This window comes from Citrus sinensis, chromosome 1 (genome assembly GCF_022201045.2).
Source record: "Citrus sinensis cultivar Valencia sweet orange chromosome 1, DVS_A1.0, whole genome shotgun sequence".
Classification (NCBI taxonomy): Eukaryota; Viridiplantae; Streptophyta; class Magnoliopsida; order Sapindales; family Rutaceae; genus Citrus; species Citrus sinensis.
This window is the reverse complement of record NC_068556.1, coordinates 17,319,472-17,344,183: the sequence shown is the minus strand read 5'-3', so window position 1 is coordinate 17,344,183 and position 24,712 is coordinate 17,319,472. Positions and strand designations below refer to the sequence as shown.

Below are 24,712 nucleotides of genomic sequence, written 5' to 3'. Positions count from 1 at the left end.
GGACTCACAATATCCAGTTAGAGGGGCGCTGAATGTTTTTCCGGTGAAAACCTTTGGATGCTCAAGTCAGTAATCGAGCCTTTTTTGAAAAAACTTATGCCATGAACTCGTGGCTTAACTATATTTACTTTAAATTGAGAAGCTAAATTTTCAGAGAGAAAGATAGACATAGTATAGAATTATCAAGAGGGTGAGAGAAAGAGAAAGTATTTTTTAAGTCCAGTCAGAAATCGTCTGACCCCCTTTACTTTCGTTTATTGTAGCTTTTATACCCAACTAAAATTATCGGCTTCCTCTTCCCCACGATCATTGTTGGCATAGTAATACAATCATGGGTAAATAAACAACATAATTGTTGTTGAGTGGGTTTCGTGTCAGAGCCCCTTGGAGATAACCTACATGTTAGCAACGATTGTTGAGTGGGCTTTGTGGTTAAGCTCTTTGGAGGTAATCTGCATGTTGACCTTTGACCAAGTCTTTGATCTGACTCAATTTTGTCCCCTTCTCACACCCTCTCAGGCCTATTGTACTCGTGCAATCCGCCTCAGCCTCCCCTTAAGCCCAGGGGAGCATGTTCTGCTCGCGCTATCTTAGTCGCGGTGTTTTTTCTTCCTTAAACAACAGTCCCCTAGTTTCTAGTGTTGAGAGTTAAACGAATCAAAACTAGAAACTTAATATGTATCCTTTCGACCTACTTTCCTGGTTGCTCGACTCTATAGCAGGAGGCTGCCAAAAGCATTTTTTGCATTCATGGGTTGATGGTGTCCATTCATTCAAGGAGTCACATTGTTTTTAAATGCGTGTGACGTGGCACACATTCAGACTAACCATTTATATTTCAAACGGGCTGTTATAACACCCTCAAGGCACGCGTTCTTAAATCATGTGGCGGCAAAAACTTTTCATATCTCTAAAATCCCTAATTTCTTAAATCATTCTTTCTCTCTTTGCTTTCATATACTTTTATTGGTTATAGATAACTCTATGAAATGAGAATTATTATGGTAATTCTAGACTTATCAAGACCATTTATAGAGTAAATGATGTGTTTTTATTACATTTTGTTTATGTTTTGCATAAACATCCATTTTAATTTAGTCTTAATAAGTTTTGCTTAATTTAAAGTAATTTGTGTTTGAAACATGTGCATAATTGTAGGTTTTCAGAAGTTTATAATCCATGAAGGGATGCTGAGGCATTAGTCTAGCAAGAAGGAGAAAGAATATGGCCACAAAAGAAGTGAAACACAACCTAGAATAATGCAGTGTTATAGCCGTTGTTGGAGCAACCATTGCTGTAGCAATCCTAGAACAATGAGGGAGAAAAATTAGTGCGAGATAGCTGCAGAATTGCGATCTGCAGTTTCCTAATTTGACTCATGTACACCTTAGGCTTTTGTTTACCCTAGTTTTCAGTTATAAAAAGGGGCGCGCATCACATAAAATGGCGACAAGGAATTAACATTGAGAAAATCAAGAGAAAAAGAAGAAGAAAATCAAAATTCAAGGGAACCAATGCTGCATCATTGAAGAATCCAGTAGAGTTATTTTGAATTCACTTTTTGTCGTTCTCCACTTATTCTTTTCTTCACTCTTTGATTGAACTAATGTATTTCGTGTCTAATATGTTGCTGTTTGTTTTTCTCTTTCAAAATATGAACTAAACTTGCTTGTAGTTGAATGACAAACAATCTAATGGGTTCTTGACTGTTCTTATGAGTTGCTATATAATTGCTATAGCATTTTACTTTAGTAGCTATTATTATAATTGTTATTTCGGTTGACCACCCATTTAATGGTTCAAGTTAAGATAGAGCCGCAAAAGGGCATGTCTTAGTGGATATTATTAGAGTAATACTTGATCTTAATTCGAGTTTCCTGGATTAAGTTAATCTTGAATATCATAAGGACTATACTTGAAGTTAAGATTTGTGACAAACTAAACATAGGTACTCACCTTGTAGGGTGGAGAGAATAGATGTTCGTAATGTCATGCCGAAGGTAGAATAGCAACTGGTCATTGCTAAGATACTTAAGGGTATGAGAATTCCAACACGCGACAGCTGAGGATGCAAAGTAATTCTGCCCAGTGCTGTAGCAACTGGTGTTAATTTGATGAAAAGCAGTCAACCCATAAAGAGAGTTTGATCATTTAACTACCTTATTCTCATTTGATCATTCTACGCAATTTATTTACTTTATTTCATCACTACATTATTTTGTTTTATTTTCTCACAATTATAAATTTTGGTAGTAAACAACTTCACATTTGTTCATTCAAAATAAAGGTAGGTTGCACTATTGTGATTGCTGTAGCATTTCTGGTAACATCAATCCGTGTGGAGACAATCTTGAATATTCATCACTTTATTACTTGTTGTGTACACTTGCACATTGGCATCAATATCATTTGATTAAAAATTAACCAACAAGTTTTTGGCACTGTTGCCGGGGATTGATTGTTTATTTTCGAAGTGTGAAGTAAGTCTTGATAGTGCCAATTTGATTTGATTTGTTCTATTTATTAACAGATCAACACTTGCAAGCGCAAAGACAGGTATGTTGTGTTCCAATTTGATCATGAGATTGAAAGGACTGTAAGGAGACTGCGAAGAGAACAAAAGAATTCAAAAAATGTTTCAGACATGGATAATTTGCAGGATATGGGAAATTTAGACCCTCACGGGCCATTACAACCCGTCAACATTCAAGAGGAGCAGAATAAGCATGTTAACCAGAGATAGCCAGGCAACAATAATATCATTTACATGGCAAATGACAGAGACAGGGCTATCAGAGATTATACTGTGTTAACTCCTCAAGTTGTACACCTTGGGATAATCAGACCTGAAGTGGAAGCCGCAAACTTTGAACTGAAGCCAATGATGTTTCAAATGTTGCAAACAGTGGGTCAATTCAATGGACTGCCAAATGGAGATCATCACCTCCATCTTAAGTTGTTTTTTGAAGTGAGTGATGCTTTTAAAATTGCTGGAGCAACACAAGATGCTTTAAGACTAAGGCTTTTTCCTTACTCCTTAAGAGATCGAGCAAGAGCATGGTTGAATTCATTACCATCTGATTTCATCACTATATGGAATGAATTGGCCGATAAATTCTTAATGAAATATTTTCTACCAACAAAAAATGCAAAATTGCATAATGAGATCACTTCTTTCCATCAACTTGAAGATGAGAATTTGTATGAGGCTTGGGAAATATTCAAAGAATTGCTCAGAAGGTGTCCTCATCATGGCATTCCTTGTTGCATACAATTGGAGACTTTCTATAACAGATTGAATCTAAGTACGAGATTGATGGTTGATGCTTCAGATTGTGGAGCCTTGTTATCCAAATCTTACACTGAAGCTTATGAAATTTTGGAGAGAATTGCCAAAAATAATTATCAGTGGTCATCAACTAGACAACCAGTAGCAAGAGGAGCAGTAGGGGTACATAATATAGATGCAATTACAGATTTATCAGCACAAGTAACTTCATTGACTAACATGGTGAAAGCCATGACATCTGCTCCAGCGGTAGTAAAGCAAGTTGCTGAATTGTCTTGCGTGTACTGTGGTGAAGAACATGAATTTGATAACTGTCCTGGAAATCCAGTATCAGTAAATTATATGGGTAATTACAACCGACAGCCTCAAAACAACCCATACTCAAATACTTACAACCCTGGATGGAAGCAACACCCAAATTTCTCGTTGAGTAATCAGAATCAAAATGCTCCAGCATTGAGTGGACGGAACAGAAATACTCAACCACCTGGTTTTCATCAGTAAAATCAAGGGCAAAAACACACCAGCCATAATCCTCTCATTTCACTAGAAACACTGATTAAGGAATACATTGCAAAGAATGAAGCAATTGTGCAAAGTCAAGCCGTATCTCTAAGAAATCTGGAAAACCAAATTGGTCAGCTTGCCACAGCAATGAGTAACAGATCTTAAGGAAGCTTGCCCAGCAACACAGAAGATCTAAAGAGAGAGGTAAAGGAACATTGCAAGGTCATCAACTTAAGATCTGGAAATAATGTTGATATTCTTGTTAATATGACTAAAAATGGGTGGAACTTAATTCCTCACAAGAACCACCTTAAGAGGAGAGTATGTTACAACAATCCAGCCATCAAGATACTGATGTTAGTGGTCAAACTGCAGTTACTATAGAAGGGAATCAACCAATAAATGCTGAAAAAAAAGTTGCAACACCAATGGTAACAGCTTATAACAAACCAAATGAGCAGAGATTGGCACTTCCTGAAGCTACTCAGCAATTTAGGCAGCCACCTCTTTTCTCACAAAGATTCCAAAAAAAAAAATAAGACAAGAAGTTTAGTAAATTCTTGGAAGTGCTGAAGCAATTACACATTACCATCCCTTTTGTGGAAGTATTGGAGCAAATGCCTAATTATGTGAAATTCCCAAAGGACATTTTGGCAAGAAAGAGAAGATTGGGAGAATTTGAAATGGTTGCTTTAATACAGGAAAGCAGTCACATGCTCCAAAGTAAGATTCCTCAAAAATTGAAGGATCCAGGAAGCTTCACAATACCATGTTCCATTGGAACTAGGTATAATGGCAGAGCACTTTGTGATTTAGGAGCCAGTATTAATCTGATGCCATTATCTGTATTTAAGCAGTTGGGAGTAGGAGAATGCAGGCCAACAACAGTCACTGTACAATTAACTGATAGATATCATGCATTTCCTGAAGGAAAAATTGAGGATGTATTGGTGAAGGTTGACAAATTCATCTTTCCAGTGGACTTTATTGTTTTAGACTTTGAAGCTGATAAAGAAGTACCCATTATACTTGGAAGACCTTTCCTAGCAACCGGAAAAACTCTGATAGATGTGCAGAAATGAGAGCTAACAATGAGAGTGAATGATCAGCAAGTTACATTTAATGTATTAGAGGCTATGAAGAAACCTGATAAGCAGAAGATTGCAATTTCCTGAGTGTTGTGGATTTTGTTGTAGCAGACAGAATCGACAGATACTGCAGTAATGAGATCATCAAAGTTACCACATTTGAGAGCTTTGAAGAAGAAGATGTTGCAGCAAACCAGATAGATTGGATGGAGGGAAAGAAATCTGATAGACATAACAGATTTGTTGAGCATCTGAATCTTTCAGACAGGGAAGTAAAAACAACTTTACCATCTATTTGAAATATGCTTATCTTGGTCAAAACAACACACTCCCTGTAATAATTTCATCTACTTTGGATGCAGGTCAAGAATAGAGCCTAGTAGACGTGCTTGGGAAATACAGAAGAGTAATTGGATAGACTATGGCAGACATCAAATGGATTAGCCCATCCATATGCATGCATAAAATTCTGTTAGAAGATTGTTACAGTAATTCAGTGGAGCAACAGAGAAGGTTAAACCCTATTATGAAGGAAGTTGTGAAGAAGGAAATCATCAAATGGTTGAATGCTGGAATCATATACCCGATATTAGACAGCTCATGGGTGAGCCCAGTCCAATGTGTTCCAAAGAAGGGAAAAATAACAGTGATAGCAAATGAGAAGAATGAACTTATTCCTATAAGGATAGTGACTGGATGGAGGGTATGTATGGATTACAGGAAGCTCAACAAAGCCACACGGAATGATCACTTCCCACTCCCATTCATAGATCAGATATTGGACAGACCTGCTGGAAAATAGTACTATTGTTTCCTAGATGGGTATTCAGGCTACAACCAAATTGCTATAGCTCCAAAGGATCAGGAAAAGACTACATTTACCTGTCCTTATGAAGCTTTTGTCTTCAGAAGGATGCCATTTGGTTTATGCAATGCTCCAGCAACTTTTCAGAGATGTATAATGTCTATAATTTATGATATGGTGGAGCAAACATTGGAAGTTTTCATGGATGATTTCTTAGTTTTTGGAGAGATATATACTGATTGTTTACATAGCTTGGAAGAAGTTCTTAAAAGATGTGAGATGACTAACTTAGTACTCAATTGGGAAAAATATCATTTCATGATGCAAGAGGGCATAGTGTTGGGTTATAAGTTGTCCAAGAATGGTATTGAGGTAGATAAAGTAAAGATAGAAGTGATAGATAAACTGCCACCCCCCACCTCAATCAAGGGTATTAGGAGTTTCTTAGGCCATGCTGAATTTTACAGAAGATTCATTAAAGACTTCTCCAAGGTAGCTAAACCATTATACTCATTGCTGGAACATGACAAGCCTTTTCATTTTGATAAAGACTGTCTGCAAGCTTTTGGAGAGTTAAAGAAAGCTTTGATCACTGCACCAGTGGTTATATCACCAGATTGGACTCTACCATTTGAACTGATATGTGATGCCAGTGACCATTCTATTAGGGCAGTGTTAGGGCAGATGAAGGATAAGATTTTTCAATCTATATACTATGCAAGTAAAACTCTTACTCAAATTCAGATTAATTACACCACTACAGAAAAAGAGTTGCTAGCAATAGTATTTGTTAGCCTAAAAGGCTACACATAATATAATTTTGATGATAACAAACATGTGTCTTAAGTAAAAATAATAAATATTGTATTTCACATTTTCACTAGTTTTTGAAGGATAATATTTATGCAAGTGAATCAAGTGAAATCAAGATTGAAGACACTCAACGGACAACGGCGACATCAAGAATATAGTTTAGAGCTCAACGAACAAATTAGTGCGATAAATTCTTGTAAAGCCGGTATGATTTAATTGATGCATGATTTAGCATTTAAGAAGCTCAAGAGATTAATTTAATTAAATACTTTTCATAAACTAAAAGGTTTTATTTTTATAAAGTAAAGTATTTTGTGGATTTGAGTAATTTGGACTTAAATACTAAGTTTTGAAATCTTTGATTTTAAATAAGTATTAAATTTCAGAGTTGGACGTTATTACAAACGTTTGAAATGTTTTGGGCCATACTATAATTTATGAATATTTTGGACTAAAGTGAAAGGTTTTGAGAACTTTGAAAAATATGAGTATTATGTTGAAAAGGACCTTTGTGCGAAATAATAAAATCTTTGGGGTCATATCATAATTTTAGAAAGTTTGGGAAAGACAACTATTCTTAGGAAGTTATGAAATTGGACCTATTTGCAAAGTTTTATAACATTTTGGGCCTTAGTATAATTACAAAAAGTTTTAGGTCAAAGTGCAATTTTAGTGAACATTGTTACTGTAGCAAAATTCAAAAATAACGATAATATCACTGTTCCTGAGCGGCTAGCCGGATAAATCAAGCGGTTAACCGCTTGGGCGTGGGAATTTGCCTATAATAGCTAGTTTTCGTGCTTCAACTATAAAAACTCAACTCAAACTTCATTCTAAGGACTAATGCAAGCAAATATAAGATCATACAACATATATTGAGCTTCCAAAACGTAAATCATCATAGATTGAATCATTGTTGAGCTATTATTTGCATATCCACTCTTAGAGAGAGTTTTTTTGTTGTAATTTTCATTTCTTATCAAATTGTGAGTGTGTAAGTGTGGGAAATACTTGAGGTGAAGTGATTGGGGAGATAATCTCTTGATTGTAAAGGTTCATTGACACCTTGGAAGTCAATTGTAAGAACTTGAAGCCTTGGGAGGCTTGGATAGTGAAATCCTCAAGCTTGGTTGGCTTGGAGGCGTGGACGTAGGCGGGGATTGCCGAACCACGTAAAAATCCGCGTGTTTGTTTTTCTCTTCCCTTGCTCTTTTATGTTTACGTTTGTTTGAATTTATTGTTCTCTATTTCATTAAGGCTTTAGATTGATTTGTTGTGCGAATTATATTGTATAATTTTAAAAAACCCAATTCACCCCCCATCTTGGGTTGCGTTACTTGCATTTCATTTGGTATCAGAGCTTGGTTCTCTTGTTAGGACTTAACCGTCTAGAGTAAAAGATCCATGACAACCCAAAATGATTCAACCTTTAGGGAAGGACAATCCACAACTAGGCCACCGTTCTTTGACGGAAATGACTACCCGTATTGAAAAACTAGGATGAGAATTTATTTACAAGCACTAGATTATGAAATTTGGGAAGTTGTATGTGATGGTCCATTTATGCCTTTGACTAAAAATGAATTCGGGGAAGACATTCCAAAACCTTCACGGGAATGGAATAAATTGGAAAAGAGAAAAGCTTCTCTAAATTCCAAAGCCATGAATGCCTTGTTTTGTGCACTCGATAAGAAAGAGTTTCATAGAGTGTCTAGTTGTGAAAGTGCTAATAAAATTTGGCACAAACTTGAAGTTGTTTATGAAGGCATGAATCAAGTGAAAGAGTCTAAGATTAGTAGGTACACTCGGTAATATGAATTATTCCAAATGGAAAAAAATGAGAGTATATATTCTATGTATACTAGATTTACGGACATAGTAAATACTCTAGGAGCCCTAGGAAAGACCTTTTCAAATAGCGAAAAAGTTAAGAAAATTATTAGGTCATTACCTAAGGAATGGAGACCAAAAAGGACTGCCATTGAGGAAGCTAAAGATTTGAATATCTTACCTATTGATGATTTAATTGGTTCTCTTATTTCTTATGAGGAAGATTTGGCAGCCGAAAGAGGAAATGAGGAAAAGAAGAAAAATATTGCTCTCAAAGCCACAAAATATGAGAGTGATGGGGAAAGTGAGCCGGATGATGAGGAGTTGGCTATTCTAGCAAGGAGGTTCAAAACTTTTTTCAAGAAAACCGATGACCGAAGGAAATTTAGAAACTTCAAAAACCAAAAGGAGAAGAAAGAGGTAATCATATGTTATGAATGCAAAAAGCCCGACCACATAAGATCGGAATGCCCACTTCTCAACAAACTCAAGAAGAAAGCTATGGTTGCTACTTGGGATGATAGCGACAAAGATTCAAGTGATGAAGAAGAGTCGCAAGAAGTATCAAACCTAGCATTTATGGCACTAGGAGATAATGATGATCTTAATGAGGTAAGTGATCTAACCTATGATGAATTGTATGATGCTTTTAAAGAAATGCATGATGAGTTGATGAAAATTGGTAAAAAGAATGCATGCCTTAAAAAGAAATTGCTAGAATTTACAAATGAAAAGGATGCCATGCAAAGATACAATGAGTCATTGAATGAGAAGATTAAAGGATTAGAATTAGATAATAAAACCTTGCATAATAGAGTTGCATTATCAAATGAAAAACCTAGCACTTCATATGAGCATTTAGAGTCACATGTACATGATTTGAAAAAGGAAAATGAAATGCTCAAGAAAAAGAATATTGAACTTAGTAATGTTGTTCTAAAATTTACAAATGGGCAAAAGATGTTGGATAACATGTTTAATTCTCAAATATGTGTTTTTGATAAATGAGGACTTGGGTATAAGTCTAACTTGAAGCAAAAGCATTACAAGAATTATTTTGTTAAAGCTACATCCACAAGTGATCATTTTTAAGAGTGTTTGTCATTATTGTAATCAAAATGGTCACATGAAATATAGATGTCCCGTAAAAAGGAATGCATATTATGGTGTCAAATGTATTTGGGTTCCAAAAGGAACCGTTGCTAATGCTCAAGGACCCAAAAAGGTTTGGGTACCTAAGACATAAGATTTCCTCTGCAGGGCTTGAAGAAAAAGAAAAATAAATGGTACTTGGACAGCGGATGTTCTAGGCATATGACTGGAAACTATGCATAGTTCTCAAGTTTCACCAAAATCGAAAATGGTGGAGATGTATCCTTTGGAGATAACTCAAAAGGAAAAATTCTCGGAATTGGAAATGTTGGTAAAATTTCTTCAACTCTAATTGAAAATGTGTGTTTGGTTGAAAATTTGAAACATAATTTGATTAGCATTAGTCAATTATGTGACAAAGGTTATAAAGTTGCCTTTGATAAATCAAGTTGTGTTATTGAGAATGCATGTGATGGGAAAATTTTGTTTATGGGAAATAGACGTGGCAATGTTTACACGATTAATATAGAGTGTGCATCTACTCATGATAAATGTTTTTCGGCATTGCATGATGATAGTTGGTTGTGGCATAGAAGACTAGGACATGCAAGCATGGATTTAATTTCAAAAATTTCGAAAAATGATTTAGTTAAAGGTCTTCCAAAAATTGGTTTTCAAAAGGATAGAATTTGTGAAGCATGTCAATTTGGAAAACAAATCAAAACCTCTTTAAAAAACAAGAATCATATCTCTACTTCAAAACCTCTTCAATTACTTCACATAGATTTGTTAGGACCCTCAAGATATGCTAGTTTAAGTGGAAAATTTTATGCATTTGTAATTGTAGATGATTATTCTAGATACACATGGGTATTATTCTTAGCTAATAAGGATGATGCCATTGATGCATTTAGAATTTTCTGTAAAAATGTTCAAAATGAAAAGGGTTATTCTATTACTTGTATTAGAAGTGATCATGGTGGAGAGTTTGAAAATCATGCATTTGAAAACTTTTGTAATGATTTTGGCATTGAGCATCAATTTTCATCACCTAGGACTCCACAACAAAATGGAGTTGTTGAGAGGAAGAATAGGTCTATTCAAAAAATGGCTACGATCATGTTAAATGAAAATGCATTACCAAAATATTTTTGGGCCGAAGCCGTCAACACCGCTTGTTATGTTTTAAATCGGGTGTTGATTAGACCTCATCTCAATAAAACTCCCTATGAGTTTTGAAAGATAGAAAATCCAACATTGGTTATTTCAAAGTTTTTGGATGCAAATGTTTTATTTTAAACACAAAATATAATCTTGGTAAATTTGATCCAAAATATGATGTTGGCATCTTTCTCAGGTATTCAAACTAAAGCAAAGCTTATAAAGTTTATAACAAAAGAACTTTAGTTGTGGAAGAATCCATGCATGTTACGTTTAATGAATCTAACCCCTCCTCCGTGGAGAAAGGAGTTGTTAATGATGATGCAGATGGAGAGTTACAAGAAGAATCATCAAAAGAGAAACAAGAGAATGCACCACAAGAAAATCAAGAGGATGGACAAGAAGAACAATCAAATATGGAGCTGGAGCAACAAGAAGGTATTTCTCAAACACTCCCCAAGGAGTGGAGGTATTTTTCCTCTCATCCTAAGGATTTAATCTTAGGTGATCCTTCAAGAGGTATTACAACTAGATCATCACTTAGAAACACATGTGAGCATGCTACATTTATTTCTCAAATTGAACCAAATCTTTTACGGATGCTGAAAATGATGAGTTTTGGATTATAGCAATGCAAGAGAAGTTAAATCAATTTGAGAGAAATAAAGTGTGGGAATTGGTTCCTAAACCGGAACATCAATCCGTTATAGGCACTAAATGGATATTTAGAAATAAAATGGATGAATCCGGTGTGGTTGTAAGAAATAAAGCTAGATTAGTGGCTCAAGGATACAACTAAGAAGAAGGAATCGATTTCGATGAAACCTTTGCACCTGTAGCTAGATTAGAATCCATTAGGATGTTGTTAGCATTTGCATGCCATAAAGATTTTATTTTATTTCAAATGGATGTCAAGAGTACTTTCCTAAATGGTTATATTATGGAGGAAGTTTATGTGAAACAACCCCCTGGTTTCGAAAATGAAAAATTTCCAAATCATGTGTATAAGTTATCAAAAGCTTTGTATGGATTAAAACAAGCACCTAGAGCATGGTATGATAGGCTTAAAAATTTCTTGTTGGATAACGATTTTTCGATGGGAAAAGCGGATACTACCCTTTTTATTAAAAATAAAAATCAAGATATACTTGTTGTTCAAATTTATGTTGATGATATTATTTTTTGTTCTACTAATGAATCTTTGTGCAAAGAATTTTCCTCTTGTATGAGTAAGGAATTTGAGATGAGCATGATGGGAGAATTGAAGTATTTCCTTGGACTTCAAATCAAACAAAACAATGAGGGGATCTTCATCAACCAAGCTAAGTATGTCAAAGACTTGCTCAAGAGATTTGGCATTGATGAATCAAACACCAGAATACTCCAATGAGTACAACAATCAAGCTTGATAAAGATGATAAAGAGGTTGATATTAAAAAGTATCGAGGTATGATCGGATCTTTACTTTACTTAACCACAAGTAGACCCGATATCATGTTTAGTGTATGTTTGTGTGCAAGATTTCAATCATGTCCCAAGGAATCTCATTTGCTTGCTGTTAAAAGAATTTTTCATTATTTGAGTGGAACCATAGATATTGGCCTTTGGTATCCTAGAGGAACTCATATAGATTTAACTTGTTATTCGGATGCCGATTTTGCCGGTTATAAGGTTGATAGGAAAAGTACTAGTGGAACTTGCCATTTTCTAGGTCATTCACTTGTTTCATGGTTTAGTAAGAAACAAAATTCGGTGGCACTCTCAACTACTGAGGCAGAATATATTGCCGCAGGCAGTTGTTGTGCACAAGCACTTTGGATGAAACAAACACTTAGAGACTATGGTATTAATCTTGAACAAATTCCTATCAAGTGTGATAATACTAGCTCCATAAATCTTTCAAAGAATCCCATTCAACACTTTAGAACCAAGCATATAGAGATTAGACATCATTTCTTGAGAGATCATGTTCAAAAACGTGATATTGCATTAGAATTTATCTCTACGGAAAAACAACTTGCCGATATTTTTACAAAACACCTTTGCGAAGAACAATTTTAAAAAATTTGGCACGAACTTGGGATGATGAAATTTTCGCATTAACATCTCTATTTATGTTATTGAATCTACTAAAATTGTTTGCTTGATGGTTTTTAATGTTTATGAATTGTTTGCGCATATTAGATATATGAGGTGTTTGATTTATTAATTTTTGAATGCTTATGTGCTTCATGAATATATGTTTGTTGGATGGATTATTAGTTTGAATTAATCATCTTTTGGATGTTTAAAATATTGAATCATGCATTAAATTGGCTCTTGAGATGTTTCAGGATCACAAAATGGTCACGGAATTGATCAAAACTAGCCGGAAAGCAAGTAGCGTGCAGGTGGACAGCAACCAGGCGGCTAGCCGCCTGTTCCAAGTGGCTAGCCGACTAGCCGCTTGGAAAACTGTCCCAAACCCGAGAGCAAGCGGCTAGCCGCTTTGTCACGGGTTTGGCAATTTGTTTTTGCTTCTTCTTCTTCCTTTTTTAATTTTCTGCACTTGTTTTCTCCTTCACTCAAAACCGTGAACAACCCATCCATTTTCACTTCCAATTTCTTCCTTTTTCATCCATTTTTATGCCCAAATCAACCATTCAAACTAATACCCATGCATTTCATCTTCATTAAACACATCTCCATCATGATTTCTTCACTTGTTCTTCATCATTCCATCCTCATTCCATTCACGCGTGAATAGTGTTCTTCATTTTCTTTCTCAAATATCTTCATCTTTCACTCATTTTCTTGTTAAAATCAATCATCCAACTTATTATTCATCCATTACTCCTTCAATTTTCACTCTCAAAACATCATTTCATCAACTCTCCACATAAAACCCAAAATAAAAAATCTCACTCAACCCGTTTCTCTCTCTTCATTTTCAAGCTTCCTTTAGCCCATTTTTAATTCAATCTACATCATAAATTAGTTTCATTCATCTCTAGGATTAATTTTCTTGCCTCAAACATATCCATTTCACTCAATTTTTGTTAAACCCGAAATTGCATTTTTAAGCTCTTTTTTCTTCCAACAATGGGGGTGGTGACAAGTCCAAGGGAAAACACGTGGCCAAGAAGCGTAAGGATGATCATGGAGATTATTCAGACTTTATGTTGATTCATTTTCCACGACTCCAACTTCGGAAACATTTTCTCGACCATTTCAAGCCAAGGTCGGTCATTACTCCTTATTTTGTCAATCTCAGAAATATGGAGAATTTAGAAATTTGTGATAAATCTCTTAAAGATTTACTTATTGCTATGGGATGGAAGAATGTGTTGGTTGTTAATGAACATTACTATGAAAATTTAGTCAAGGTTTTCTATTCGAATATGGATACGGAAGTTTCGAATAGAATTGTTACTAATGTTGGGGGAGTTCATATTGAATTTGATGTTGCTTTGCTAAATTCTATCATTGGCACTCCAAATGAGGGATTGGTACTATATAGTGCTAGAGCCAAAATCAAACAACCTTGGTTCTCACTTGAAAATGCCGTTCGAAAAATTTGTCTACGGCATGATTTGTCCACTGCGTTCTGTAACTCACCTTTGAAATCTCAAGCCTTACATCTTCAAACTCGAATCCTTCATTATGTTCTTCATCATGTGATTACTCCTAGGGCCGGTCATACGGATGGAGTTAGCCGTTTAGATGTAGCCATTTTGGATTGTATTCTAGAGGAGAGGGTGCTAAATATTGGGTATATTATCCTTCATCACATGCTTAGTACTCCCAACTTAGCCAAAAGATCCCTTCCATATGCTAGTATTATTACCTGACTTCTAGAGTATTTCCGTGTCCCTATAACCGAGCCAATCTCCTTGAATTCGAGGGAATTAGGCGATTAATCAATTGCTAATTTGGGTTTTTATTGGAGGGATGATCAATGGCATAAAGATGAAAGAAACAAAAAGGTTGGGGACATTGCTCCTACAGATCATCGTTTCTTTAACGATGTCTGTCCCCCACACTTGCTTCCTAATCTTAGTGCTCCATATCTCTCACGACCTCCACCTTCCGAGGGTCCTTCCCACTCAATTTCAGCTGACTCTGAGGATCCGTTACAGCAGCTGTTAACTAAAGTGGATTCACTTTCTGAGCGGCAAGACAAACTTTAGTCTATGCTTGAAGCTTTTTAACTTCAGTCCATTTTCGAGCGAGAGCGTCTCTTTGCTCAACAAGAGCAGCTTCTTGATGGCCAGTAGCAACTTTTTGCAGCTCTTGGATTTCCACCACCATCCTCTTCATCACATCCACCATCTCCTTAGCACTCTATTTTTTTTTATTTGTCACTCTGCACTACATTTCTTCATGCATTGTTATATTTCATTTGCGGATGACATCTTGTTGTTTGATATTTGGATATGTTGTTTTTAATTTGTGGATTAAGGATGCTTGTTATTTGATCTTCGGATATGTTATATTTGGATGATGTTTTCGGATTGGTTATTATATGCTTAATTCTTATGTGTTGCTTGATGACTTGGTGGAGTTGTTGGTTTGTTATACTTGTTTAAGCTTATATGGAAGTGTTTTTAACCACATTATGTATTTGAGGATTTGTTCTTTTTTAAGGGGAGACTCTGCCGAAAGTTTTGCTCGCACACAATGAGTATATCTTCATTTAATTATTTTTGATGATCTTGTTTCAAATTGCATATATCTATTTTTTTTTAGGGGGAAATAAATATGATAAGTTTTTGATAATGTAATTTTGGTTCTATTTTTTTAATTGGCATAAATTTCTAGTAATTTTGATGATGAAGGGGGAGAGATCATGTATTTTGAATACAGAGACATATAATATGTATTTTAATCTTAAACTATTTGTGCATGGTTATGAAATATTAACGGGGAGTTTACAAATTGTAATAGATCATATATTTAGGGGGAGTTTTATTCTTAAATTTGATTTATAAGTTGAAGTCATGTATGCCATGTATTGAGGGGGAGTTTAATGTCAAAATACATGAGATGTTTGTCATCATCTAAAAGGGGGAGATTGTTAGCCTAAAAGGCTACACATAATGTAATTTTGATGATAACAAACATGTGTCTTAAGTAAAAATAATAAATATTGTATTTCACATTTTCACTAGTTTTTGAAGGATAATATTTATGCAAGTGAATCAAGTGAAATCAAGATTGAAGACACTCAACGGACAACGGCGACATCAAGAATATAGTTTAGAGCTCAACGAACAAATTAGTGCGATAAATTCTTGTAAAGCCGGTATGATTTAATTGATGCATGATTTAGCATTTGAGAAGCTCAAGAGATTAATTTAATTAAATACTTTTCATAAACTAAAAGGTTTTATTTTTATAAAGTAAAGTATTTTGTGGATTTGAGTAATTTGGACTTAAATGCTAAGTTTTGAAATCTTTGATTTTAAATAAGTATTAAATTTCGGAGTTGGACGTTATTACAAACGTTTGAAATGTTTTGGGCCATACTATAATTTATGAATATTTTGGACTAAAGTGAAAGGTTTTGAGAACTTTGAAAAATATGGGTATTATGTTGAAAAGGACCTTTGTGCGAAATAATAAAATCTTTGCGGTCATATCATAATTTTAGAAAGTTTGGGAAAGACAACTACTCTTCGGAAGTTCTGAAATTGGACTTATTTGCAAAGTTTTATAACATTTTGGGCGTTAGTATAATTACAAAAGGTTTTAGGCCAAACTGTAATTTTAGTGAACAGTATTACTGTAGCAAAATTAAAAAATAACAGTAATATCACTGTTTCTGAGCGGCTAGCCGGATAAATCAAGCGGCTAACGGCTTGGGCGCGGGAATTTGCCTATAACGGCTAGTTTTCGTGCTTCAACTATAAAAAGTCAACTCAAACTTCATTCTAAGGACTAATGCAAGCAAATATAAGATCATACAGCATATATTGAGCTTCCAAAATGCAAATCATCATAGATTGAATCATTGTTGAGCTATTATTTGCATATCCACTCTTAGAGAGAGTTTTTTTGTTATAATTTTCATTTCTTATCAAATTGTGAGTGTGTAAGTGTGGGAAACACTTAGGGTGAATAGATTGGGGAGATAATCTCTTGATTGTAAAGGTTCATTGACACCTTGCAAGTCAATTATAAGAACTTGAAGCCTTGGGAGGCTTGGATAGTGAAATCCTCGAGATTGGTTGGCTTAGAGGTGGGGATGTAGGCGGGGATTGTCGAACCACGTAAAAATCCGCATGTTTGTTTTTCTCTTCCCTTGCTCTTTTATGTTTACGCTTATTTGAATTTATTGTTCTCTATTTCATTAAGGCGTTAGATTGATTTGTTGTGCGAATTATATTGCATAATTTTTACAAACCCAATTCACCCCCCCTCTTGGGTTGTGTTACTTGCATTTCAGTATTTGCTTTTGATAAATTTAGAGCTTACTTGGTGGGTACTAAAGTGACAGTGTACACATACCATACAGCCATAAAGTACTTAATCTCAAAGAATGATGCTAAACCAAGATTAATACGATGGATCTTATTGTTTCAGGAGTTTGATCTGGAAATTAAAGATAGAAAGGAGACTGAGAATCAAGTAGCAGACCATCTGTCGAGCCTAGAAGCAGAAACAAGCACATTGACAAGAAAGGACATCACTGAAACTTTTCTTGATGAACAACTGTTAGTAGTACAGCAAGCACAAATGTTGCAGCAAGCAGGACCTCCATGGTATGCAGATTTTGCTAACTACTTAGTAAGTGGATTGCTACCACCTGAGTTGAAGTTTCAAGAGAAAAAGAAATGTCTTCATGATGTTAGAAGCTACCAATGGGATGACCTGTATTTGTATAAGTTATGCTTAGATCAAGTATACGAAGATGTGCTTCAGAGGGAGAGATTCCTCATATACTGGAATTGTGCCATGCTGCAACATATGTAGGACATTTTGGTGGTCACAGAACAGCTGCTAAGGTTCTGCAATCAGGTTATTACTAGCCTTTTATTTTTAAAGATGCTTATGAATTTACTAAATGTTCTGACAGGTGTCAAAGGACAGGAAAAATAACTCAAAGACGTGAAATGCCATTGACAAACATTCTGAAAGTAGAAGTCTTTGATGTATGGGGAATATATTTCATGGGTCCTTTTCCACCATCCTTTGGGAACTTAAATATCCTGATTGTTGTGGATTATGTCTCCAAATAGGTAGAAGCTGCAGCATTACCTACCAATGATGCTAAAGCAGTAGTGGACTTTCTTCAGAAATTTTTTTTCCAGGTTTGGCACTCCAAGAGCAATTATTAGTGATGAGGGTACTCATTTTTGCAACAAAGTATTTGCTGCGACTATGGTAAAATATGGAGTCAGGCATAAAGTAACAACAACATATCACCCACAATCAAATAGCCAAGCAGAAGTGTCTAATAGAGAGATTAAGAAAATCTTAGAAAAAGTGATGAATCCATCCAGGAAGGATTGGTCCTTGCGTTTACATGACTCCTTATGGACCTACAAAACAACATACAAAACACCACTTGGCATGTCTCCCTACCGAATTGTGTATGGGAAAGCTTGTCACTTGCCACTTGAGCTAGAGCATAAAGCATACTGGATACTGAAGCAATTAAATTGAGATATACATGCTGCAGCAGAGCAAAGGAAGCTTCTACTATGTCAGCTTGATGAATTACGTATGTTCTCATATGAAAATGCAAGAATTTATAAAGAGAGAACAAAGCACTGGCATGGCAAACATATCCAACCAAGGAAATTAATCCCTGGTCAACTAGTACTGCTCCATAATACGAGGCTTAAACTATTTCCAGGGAAACTGAAATCTCGATGGTCTGGACCCTTCAAGCTGCTCAGAATTTATCCTCATGGGGTTGTTGATCTCTTAGATGAAAAGACAGGCCAGGAATTCCAAGTCAATGGGCACAGAGATAAGCATTACATACACTCAGCTGCGGATTGCTCAAAGGAGGTCTTACTCTTCAAAGAACCGAGTTTATGAACACTCAAGAAAGGTCAGGCTGAAGGACCTTAAATCAAGCGCTCAATGGGAGGCAACCCATTGCGGAGGCAATCACCTCAAACAAGAAGGATCATCCTTGGTTTTAATAAATTTTTTTTCCTCTTAATTTACTTTATTTTAATTTTTATTTATGTTATTTCCGTTAATTATTTCTATTTCTTTTATTTAGGATTGTTTAACTTTTATGTGTTGTCTTTTAAAGTTGGTTTTCTCTGTAGTTTAGGATTGGTCTTATTTATTTTTGAAACTCTCACGAGACGTGTGTGAAAAATGGATTCCATACCAACAATTGGGGCTGTGTTGTTAATAGAGTACAGTGGCAAGCCATGTGTCAGCAGCTATTGGAGAAGACTATGTAACCATTACTAGAGCAAACAATTGGGTGCTGCAACAACCAATATTACCGTTACAGTAACTTAAAGAGGGAGCCTCTCACTTACCGTTGGGGATAACATGTGCCAGATGGATGAATGAATTTGGATAGAAATTGAGGAAGAAAAATCTTCAAAATTAATGCACTAATTTCTCTTGCCTATTTTTATGGGATATGCTTAATGAATTTAAAATATATTCTTCCCTAATTTATCTCTCTTTACCGGATTTATTTTCATTTAATTTCAACTATAAAAGGGAGTTACGGTGCTTAGTGACTTCTGACACTATTTCCCCTCTCCTTCGAAATCACGACTCCAATAATTCTTAACTCATTCTTCTCATTTTACTCTCAGGCATATTACCATCGAATTCTTACTGCTATAGCAATGCCAAGGTATAAAAGGACAGCCAGCCGACAAAAAGATCCTTCACGCTTCCAAAGTTACGATGCGGAAGAAAAATATGAAGAATTCATTGAACCACGCAAAATTCTGAAAGAAAAAAGGTTTCAATTCCCACCTCAACCCAAGGAATTGTGCAATCAGTACACAATGCTGTAGCAAAGCGTGGGTGGCTAGAGTTTTGTAACCATCCTCGAGACCCTATGCTGCCAGTTGTAAAAGAATTTTACGCCAATTTGGTAAGCCCTGGTCAGCACAATGCTTGGGTAAGAAACTCACTTGTTCCATTAGACTCTCGAGTTATAAATGCTTTCTATAATTTACCTGCTGAAATTAATTGTGAGTATGCCAAGTTGCTTGACAAATTGACCCCGCAAAGATGGAACACAATTTTCACGACACTTACAGTAAAGGGTACATCGTGGGCTAATGAGGAAGGGCATGTAATTAACAAGATAGATTTAAAACCCATTGCTAAGGTGTAGGTGAAATATTTGAAATCCAGGCTTATGCCAACCACCCACACCACTAATGTCTCATAAGAAAGGTTGGTATTGTTGTATGTTATTATTAGAGGGCTTCCCATAGATGTGGGAAGCATTATCGAAAAATAAAATTTGGGACTGTGCCATGAAGAACCACAAAGGTGCTGCCTTGCTATTTCCTTCACTCATCACCAGCATCTGTGTAGTATCAGGAGTTTGTCTTGATGCAAAAGATGAACATGTCAAGAATGATGGTGCCCTTACAGCACGCACTATTGAGAGAATTGCTGGTGAAACTGCTGGAGCCACATCTAAACCAGCTGCTGCAACATGAGCGAGACGAGCTATTGGGCTAGAATAGAGAATACAAGCACTGAGCACCAGCATCACTCAATGTGCTGAGGCTCAGCAGAGGGAAAACGATCGGTTTTGGAGCTACTTACAGCACCTGGAAAGCCACTTACACTAATTTTCTCTATACATGAAAAGTACCCACCGGAATTTCCCTGATTCATTGCTCCAGCAGTACAATTTTGACACCAACACTACAGAGGCCCCAGCAGAGGTCAGTAAAGAAGCCACTGACATGGATGAACTAGAAAATGAAGCTGTAGTAAACCCACAAGCAGAGGCTAACTCAGAAGTTGTTGAACAATCTGACCAACATGAGGAAGAGGGTGACAAGTCTGTTGGTGAACTAGATTTAGAGGAGGTCCTGACTAGGGTTTCTCACGTTCTTTCTCAGACTTTTCCTCTGCCTCTGTTGGTGAACTATCAGAGAATACAAGCACTGAGCACCAGCATCACTCAATGTACTGAGGCTTAGCAGAGGGAAAACGATCGGTTTTGGAGCTACTTACAGCACCTGGAAAGCCACTTACACTAATTTTCTCTATACATGAAAAGTACCCATTGGAATTTCCCTGATTCATTGCTCCAGCAGTACAATTTTGACACCAACACTACAGAGGCCCCAGCAGAGGTCAGTAAAGAAGCCACTGACATGGATGAACCAGAAGAGGAAGCTGTAGTAAACCCACAAGCAGAGGCTAACTTAGAAGCTGCTGAACAATCTGACCAACATGAGGAAGAGGGTGACAAGTCTGTTGGTGAACTAGATTTGGAGGAGGTCCTGACTGGGGTTTCTCACGTTCTTTCTCAGACTTTTCCTCTGCCTCTGTTGGTGAACTATTAGAGAATACAAGCACTGAGCACTAGCATCACTCAATGTACTGAGGCTTAGCAGAGGGAAAACGATCGGTTTTGGAGCTACTTACAGCACCTGGAAAGCCACTTACACTAATTTTCTCTATACATGAAAAGTACCCACTGGAATTTCCCTGATTCATTGCTCCAGCAGTACAATTTTGACACCAACACTACAGAGGCCCCAGCAGAGGTCAGTAAAGAAGCCACTGACATGGATGAACCAGAAGAGGAAGCTGTAGTAAACCCACAAGCAGAGGCTCACTCAGAAGCTGATGAACAATCTGACCAACATGAGGAAGAGGGTGACAAGTCTGTTGGTGAACTAGATTTGGAGGAGGTCCTGACTGGGGTTTCTCACGTTCTTTCTCAGACTCTTCCTCTGCCTCTGTTGGTGAACTATCAGAGAATACAAGCACTGAGCACCAGCATCACTCAATGTGCTGAGGCTTAGCAGAGGGAAAACGATCAGTTTTAGGGCTACTTACAGCACCTGGAAAGCCACTTACACTAATTTTCTCTATACATGAAAAGTACCCACCGGAATTTCCCCGATTCATTGCTCCAGCAGTATAATTTTGACACCAACACTATAGAGGCCCCAGCAAAGGTCAGTAAAGAAGCCACTGACATGGATGAACCAGAAGAGGAAGCTGCAGTAAACCCACAAGCAGAGGCTAACTCAGAAGCTGCTGAACAATCTGACCAACATGAGGAAGAGGGTGACAATTCTGCAACTGATAGTTCACCAACAGAGGCAGAGGAAGAGTCTGAGAAAGAACGTGAGGAACCCTAGTCAGGACCTCCTCCAAATCTAGAAAAAAACACCTTATCCAAGAAGAGAAAGAAGATGAACCTGAAGAGGAGCCCTTTATTCCAGTCATTTCTAGAAAGGGCAAGGAAAAAATAGCTACCCCTCCTGCCTCTGAAGATGAAGCTGAGCAAGTTGATGTAGAGTTGGAAGCTGCAGCAACCAAAGTCACTCGTACACCCACAGAAGCTAAGCAGCTGCTTGACATCATTGCCACCATCACAGCTGAGGGACATGCAACTAATGCCCCAGCTCCAGCTCCTTCACAGCAAACTCTCAATAAACATGTTTGTGTTAGTCCTAGAGGATTTACCAAAAGAAAGGGAGGCACTTCTGGAGGCATTGCTGCCGCAGCCTCACCAAAACCAAAAAGAACCAGATATGTGTCAACCAAACAGGTTGCCCCAATGGCAACTCCTCCCACTAGCCCATTGTAGAAAAAGAAAAAGACGTTGCCAGCTACCTCCCCACAAGAATCCCTTAAGGATAAGTGTTGAGTGTTAGAAAATGCATATTTATAAAGGAGAAAACCGTCATTTTACATTTCAAGTCTTACTAACAACCTTTACTTTTATGTATTTAACCTTCTTGTGATTTAATTATATGTGTTTTATTTTAATTAAGTATTTTATGTATTTTAGGGGCATTATAGTCATTTCACAATAAAGGAGAGATCAGACGGCAAAACGGACATCACTTTTGAACTCAGGACGATCGAAAACCTTAGGAGGAGCATAAAAGGAAAAATGGCACTATTCATATGCGCGGTACTATTCACGTGTACGGTACTATCTACGTTACTGTTCACAACACTGTTCACATAGACGGATCGATGATGTGGCATTGACCGATGATGTGGCATTGACTGATGAGGTGTCACGATCCTGTTGGGTTAAAATTCTTATGTACTGTTGATGGTGATGTGGCAGCATATCAGTGGACGAAAAATCCCGTGTACAGTACATGCATCACACAGGATTATTTTCAACCAAACCGCGTTACTGTTCATCCGAGTCAAACCGTGTTACTGTTCATCCGCGTGGTCAAACCGCATACTGTTGACTGATGACGTGGCGAAATCCTGAGCGTCCAAACTGTTTTTAATCCGATGGCCATGATTTACTCCATGTATCTATAAAAAGGGGGCCTCCCCCCCTAATTTGATATCTCTGAATCCATTTTTGGGATCCATTTTCTGTAATTCCTTCTCCATCTTGTATTTTCTTCGTATTTTAATAAATTCCTATTTTACCCCTAGTTCAATTATGAGTGGCTAATTTTCTTTCATGCTTGGGTTGAAGGTGAAGTCTCAACATGTGTCATGGGCTTTATTTGGTAAATTTATTTTCTCTTCCCCTCTAGTTTTTGTGGATGTTTTGACTTCTTGTCGATAAATAATACTAATCTTGTCTAGTACCGCCTTGGTTTCACCGGCCCTCTAGTACAAGGTTATTATTATTTGACACGATAAGCCCTTAGCACCATATTGATTAGAGCGTGGTTCATGAGGTGTGGATTCCCCCCTCATGATTTAATTGGCATTAATACGGATTATTTAGCCCATGATGCATGTTGATACGGATCCAGATACCCAAGTACGTCAATTTAATAGATTTTCTCTTCAATTTATTCTCTCCATTGCAATTCCAATTTTAGAATTTATTCTCGCCATTTTAATTTAAGTATTAGCATATTCCAAATCATTTCCACCATAAATCCAACTACCCATTTACAAAATTAATTCTACACACAATTAAAACCCACCTCCTCGTGGGATCGACACTCGTCACCATTAGTCTATACTACAATAGATTCGTGCGCTTGCGAGTACATTAAAATTTGCACAACAAGTTTTTGGCGCTGTTGCCGGGGAGGTAAGTAATTTTAATTCGTAAAATTAATTTTTTGTGAATAATTTCTTTTATTTGTTTTCTTGTATTTTTTATTAAAAAAAAAAGTGAATCCGCATTTAGAGGTTAGTAATTTCTTTTCTTTTTCTCTTCTTTAAATTTCTGTAATTTAATTTTCAAGTTATTTTTTTTTCTTTGTAATTTTTTTTTATCTTACTAATTCTTTTTAGTTAATTTATTTCACGTATTTATTTTTGTGTATTTTTATAGAAAGTTTGTAATAGCGCAATAAGGTTAGTATCGTAATTTCTCCCTCTTCTTTATTTTTATTTATTTTGTTCCCATCTTTATTTTTTATTTTATTTGTTTTGCATGCATGGTCGAAGGTCATTATTACCCAATCTTGAACCTATAGACCTTGAACTTGAGAAAACACTTCGCACACACAAACAAGTAAAAAATAAAATGGATTTGCAACCACAGGAGATACCATTTAAGGACTACTTCAGTCCTTTAGCTAATTTGAGCACATCATGTATAAGATACCCAAATGTAGCTGCTAGGAGCTTTGAATTAAAACCTAGTGTGCTAAATTGTCTCCCTACATTCTATGGCTTAGAAAATGAGGACCCATATAATCATCTGAATGATTTTCAAGCTATTTGTCAAACTTTTAAATACGAGAATTTTTTAGACGATGATGTTAAACTCAGATTATTCTCATTTTCTTTAAAGGATAGAGCTCGTTCATGGCTTAATACATTGCCTGCCAATAGCATTTCATCATGGGAACAAATGGTAACTAAATTTTTGAATAAATATTTCCCAGTGCATAAAACCAATGCTATTCGCAGGGAAATCTCGGAGTTTACCCAGAGAGAGGACGAGCAATTTTTCGAAACATGGGAGCGATTCAATGGGCTACTCTTGAAGTGTCCACATCATGGGTA

At 36.4% G+C, this 24,712-nt stretch overlaps 2 protein-coding genes and 2 non-coding genes across 4 annotated transcripts; 2 read left to right on the top strand and 2 right to left on the bottom strand.

Moving 5' to 3' along the window:
* Window positions 1–2,767: 2,767 nt before the first annotated feature.
* Window positions 2,768–3,793, top strand: LOC107175648 (uncharacterized). Its single transcript, XM_015527266.1, has one exon. The coding sequence runs from the start codon at window positions 2,768–2,770 to the stop codon at window positions 3,791–3,793; it is 1,026 nt and encodes a 341-aa protein (XP_015382752.1).
* Window positions 3,152–3,258, bottom strand: LOC112496515 (small nucleolar RNA R71). Its single transcript, XR_003063072.1, has one exon. It is a non-coding gene; the product is annotated as a small nucleolar RNA R71 (small nucleolar RNA).
* Window positions 3,794–4,413: 620 nt separating the features above from the next.
* LOC107175649 (uncharacterized) lies at window positions 4,414–4,878 on the top strand. Its single transcript, XM_015527270.1, has one exon. The coding sequence runs from the start codon at window positions 4,414–4,416 to the stop codon at window positions 4,876–4,878; it is 465 nt and encodes a 154-aa protein (XP_015382756.1).
* A 19,730-nt stretch (window positions 4,879–24,608) lies between these two features.
* LOC127898793 (small nucleolar RNA R71) lies at window positions 24,609–24,712 on the bottom strand. The gene has a single exon (XR_008050609.1). It is a non-coding gene; the product is annotated as a small nucleolar RNA R71 (small nucleolar RNA).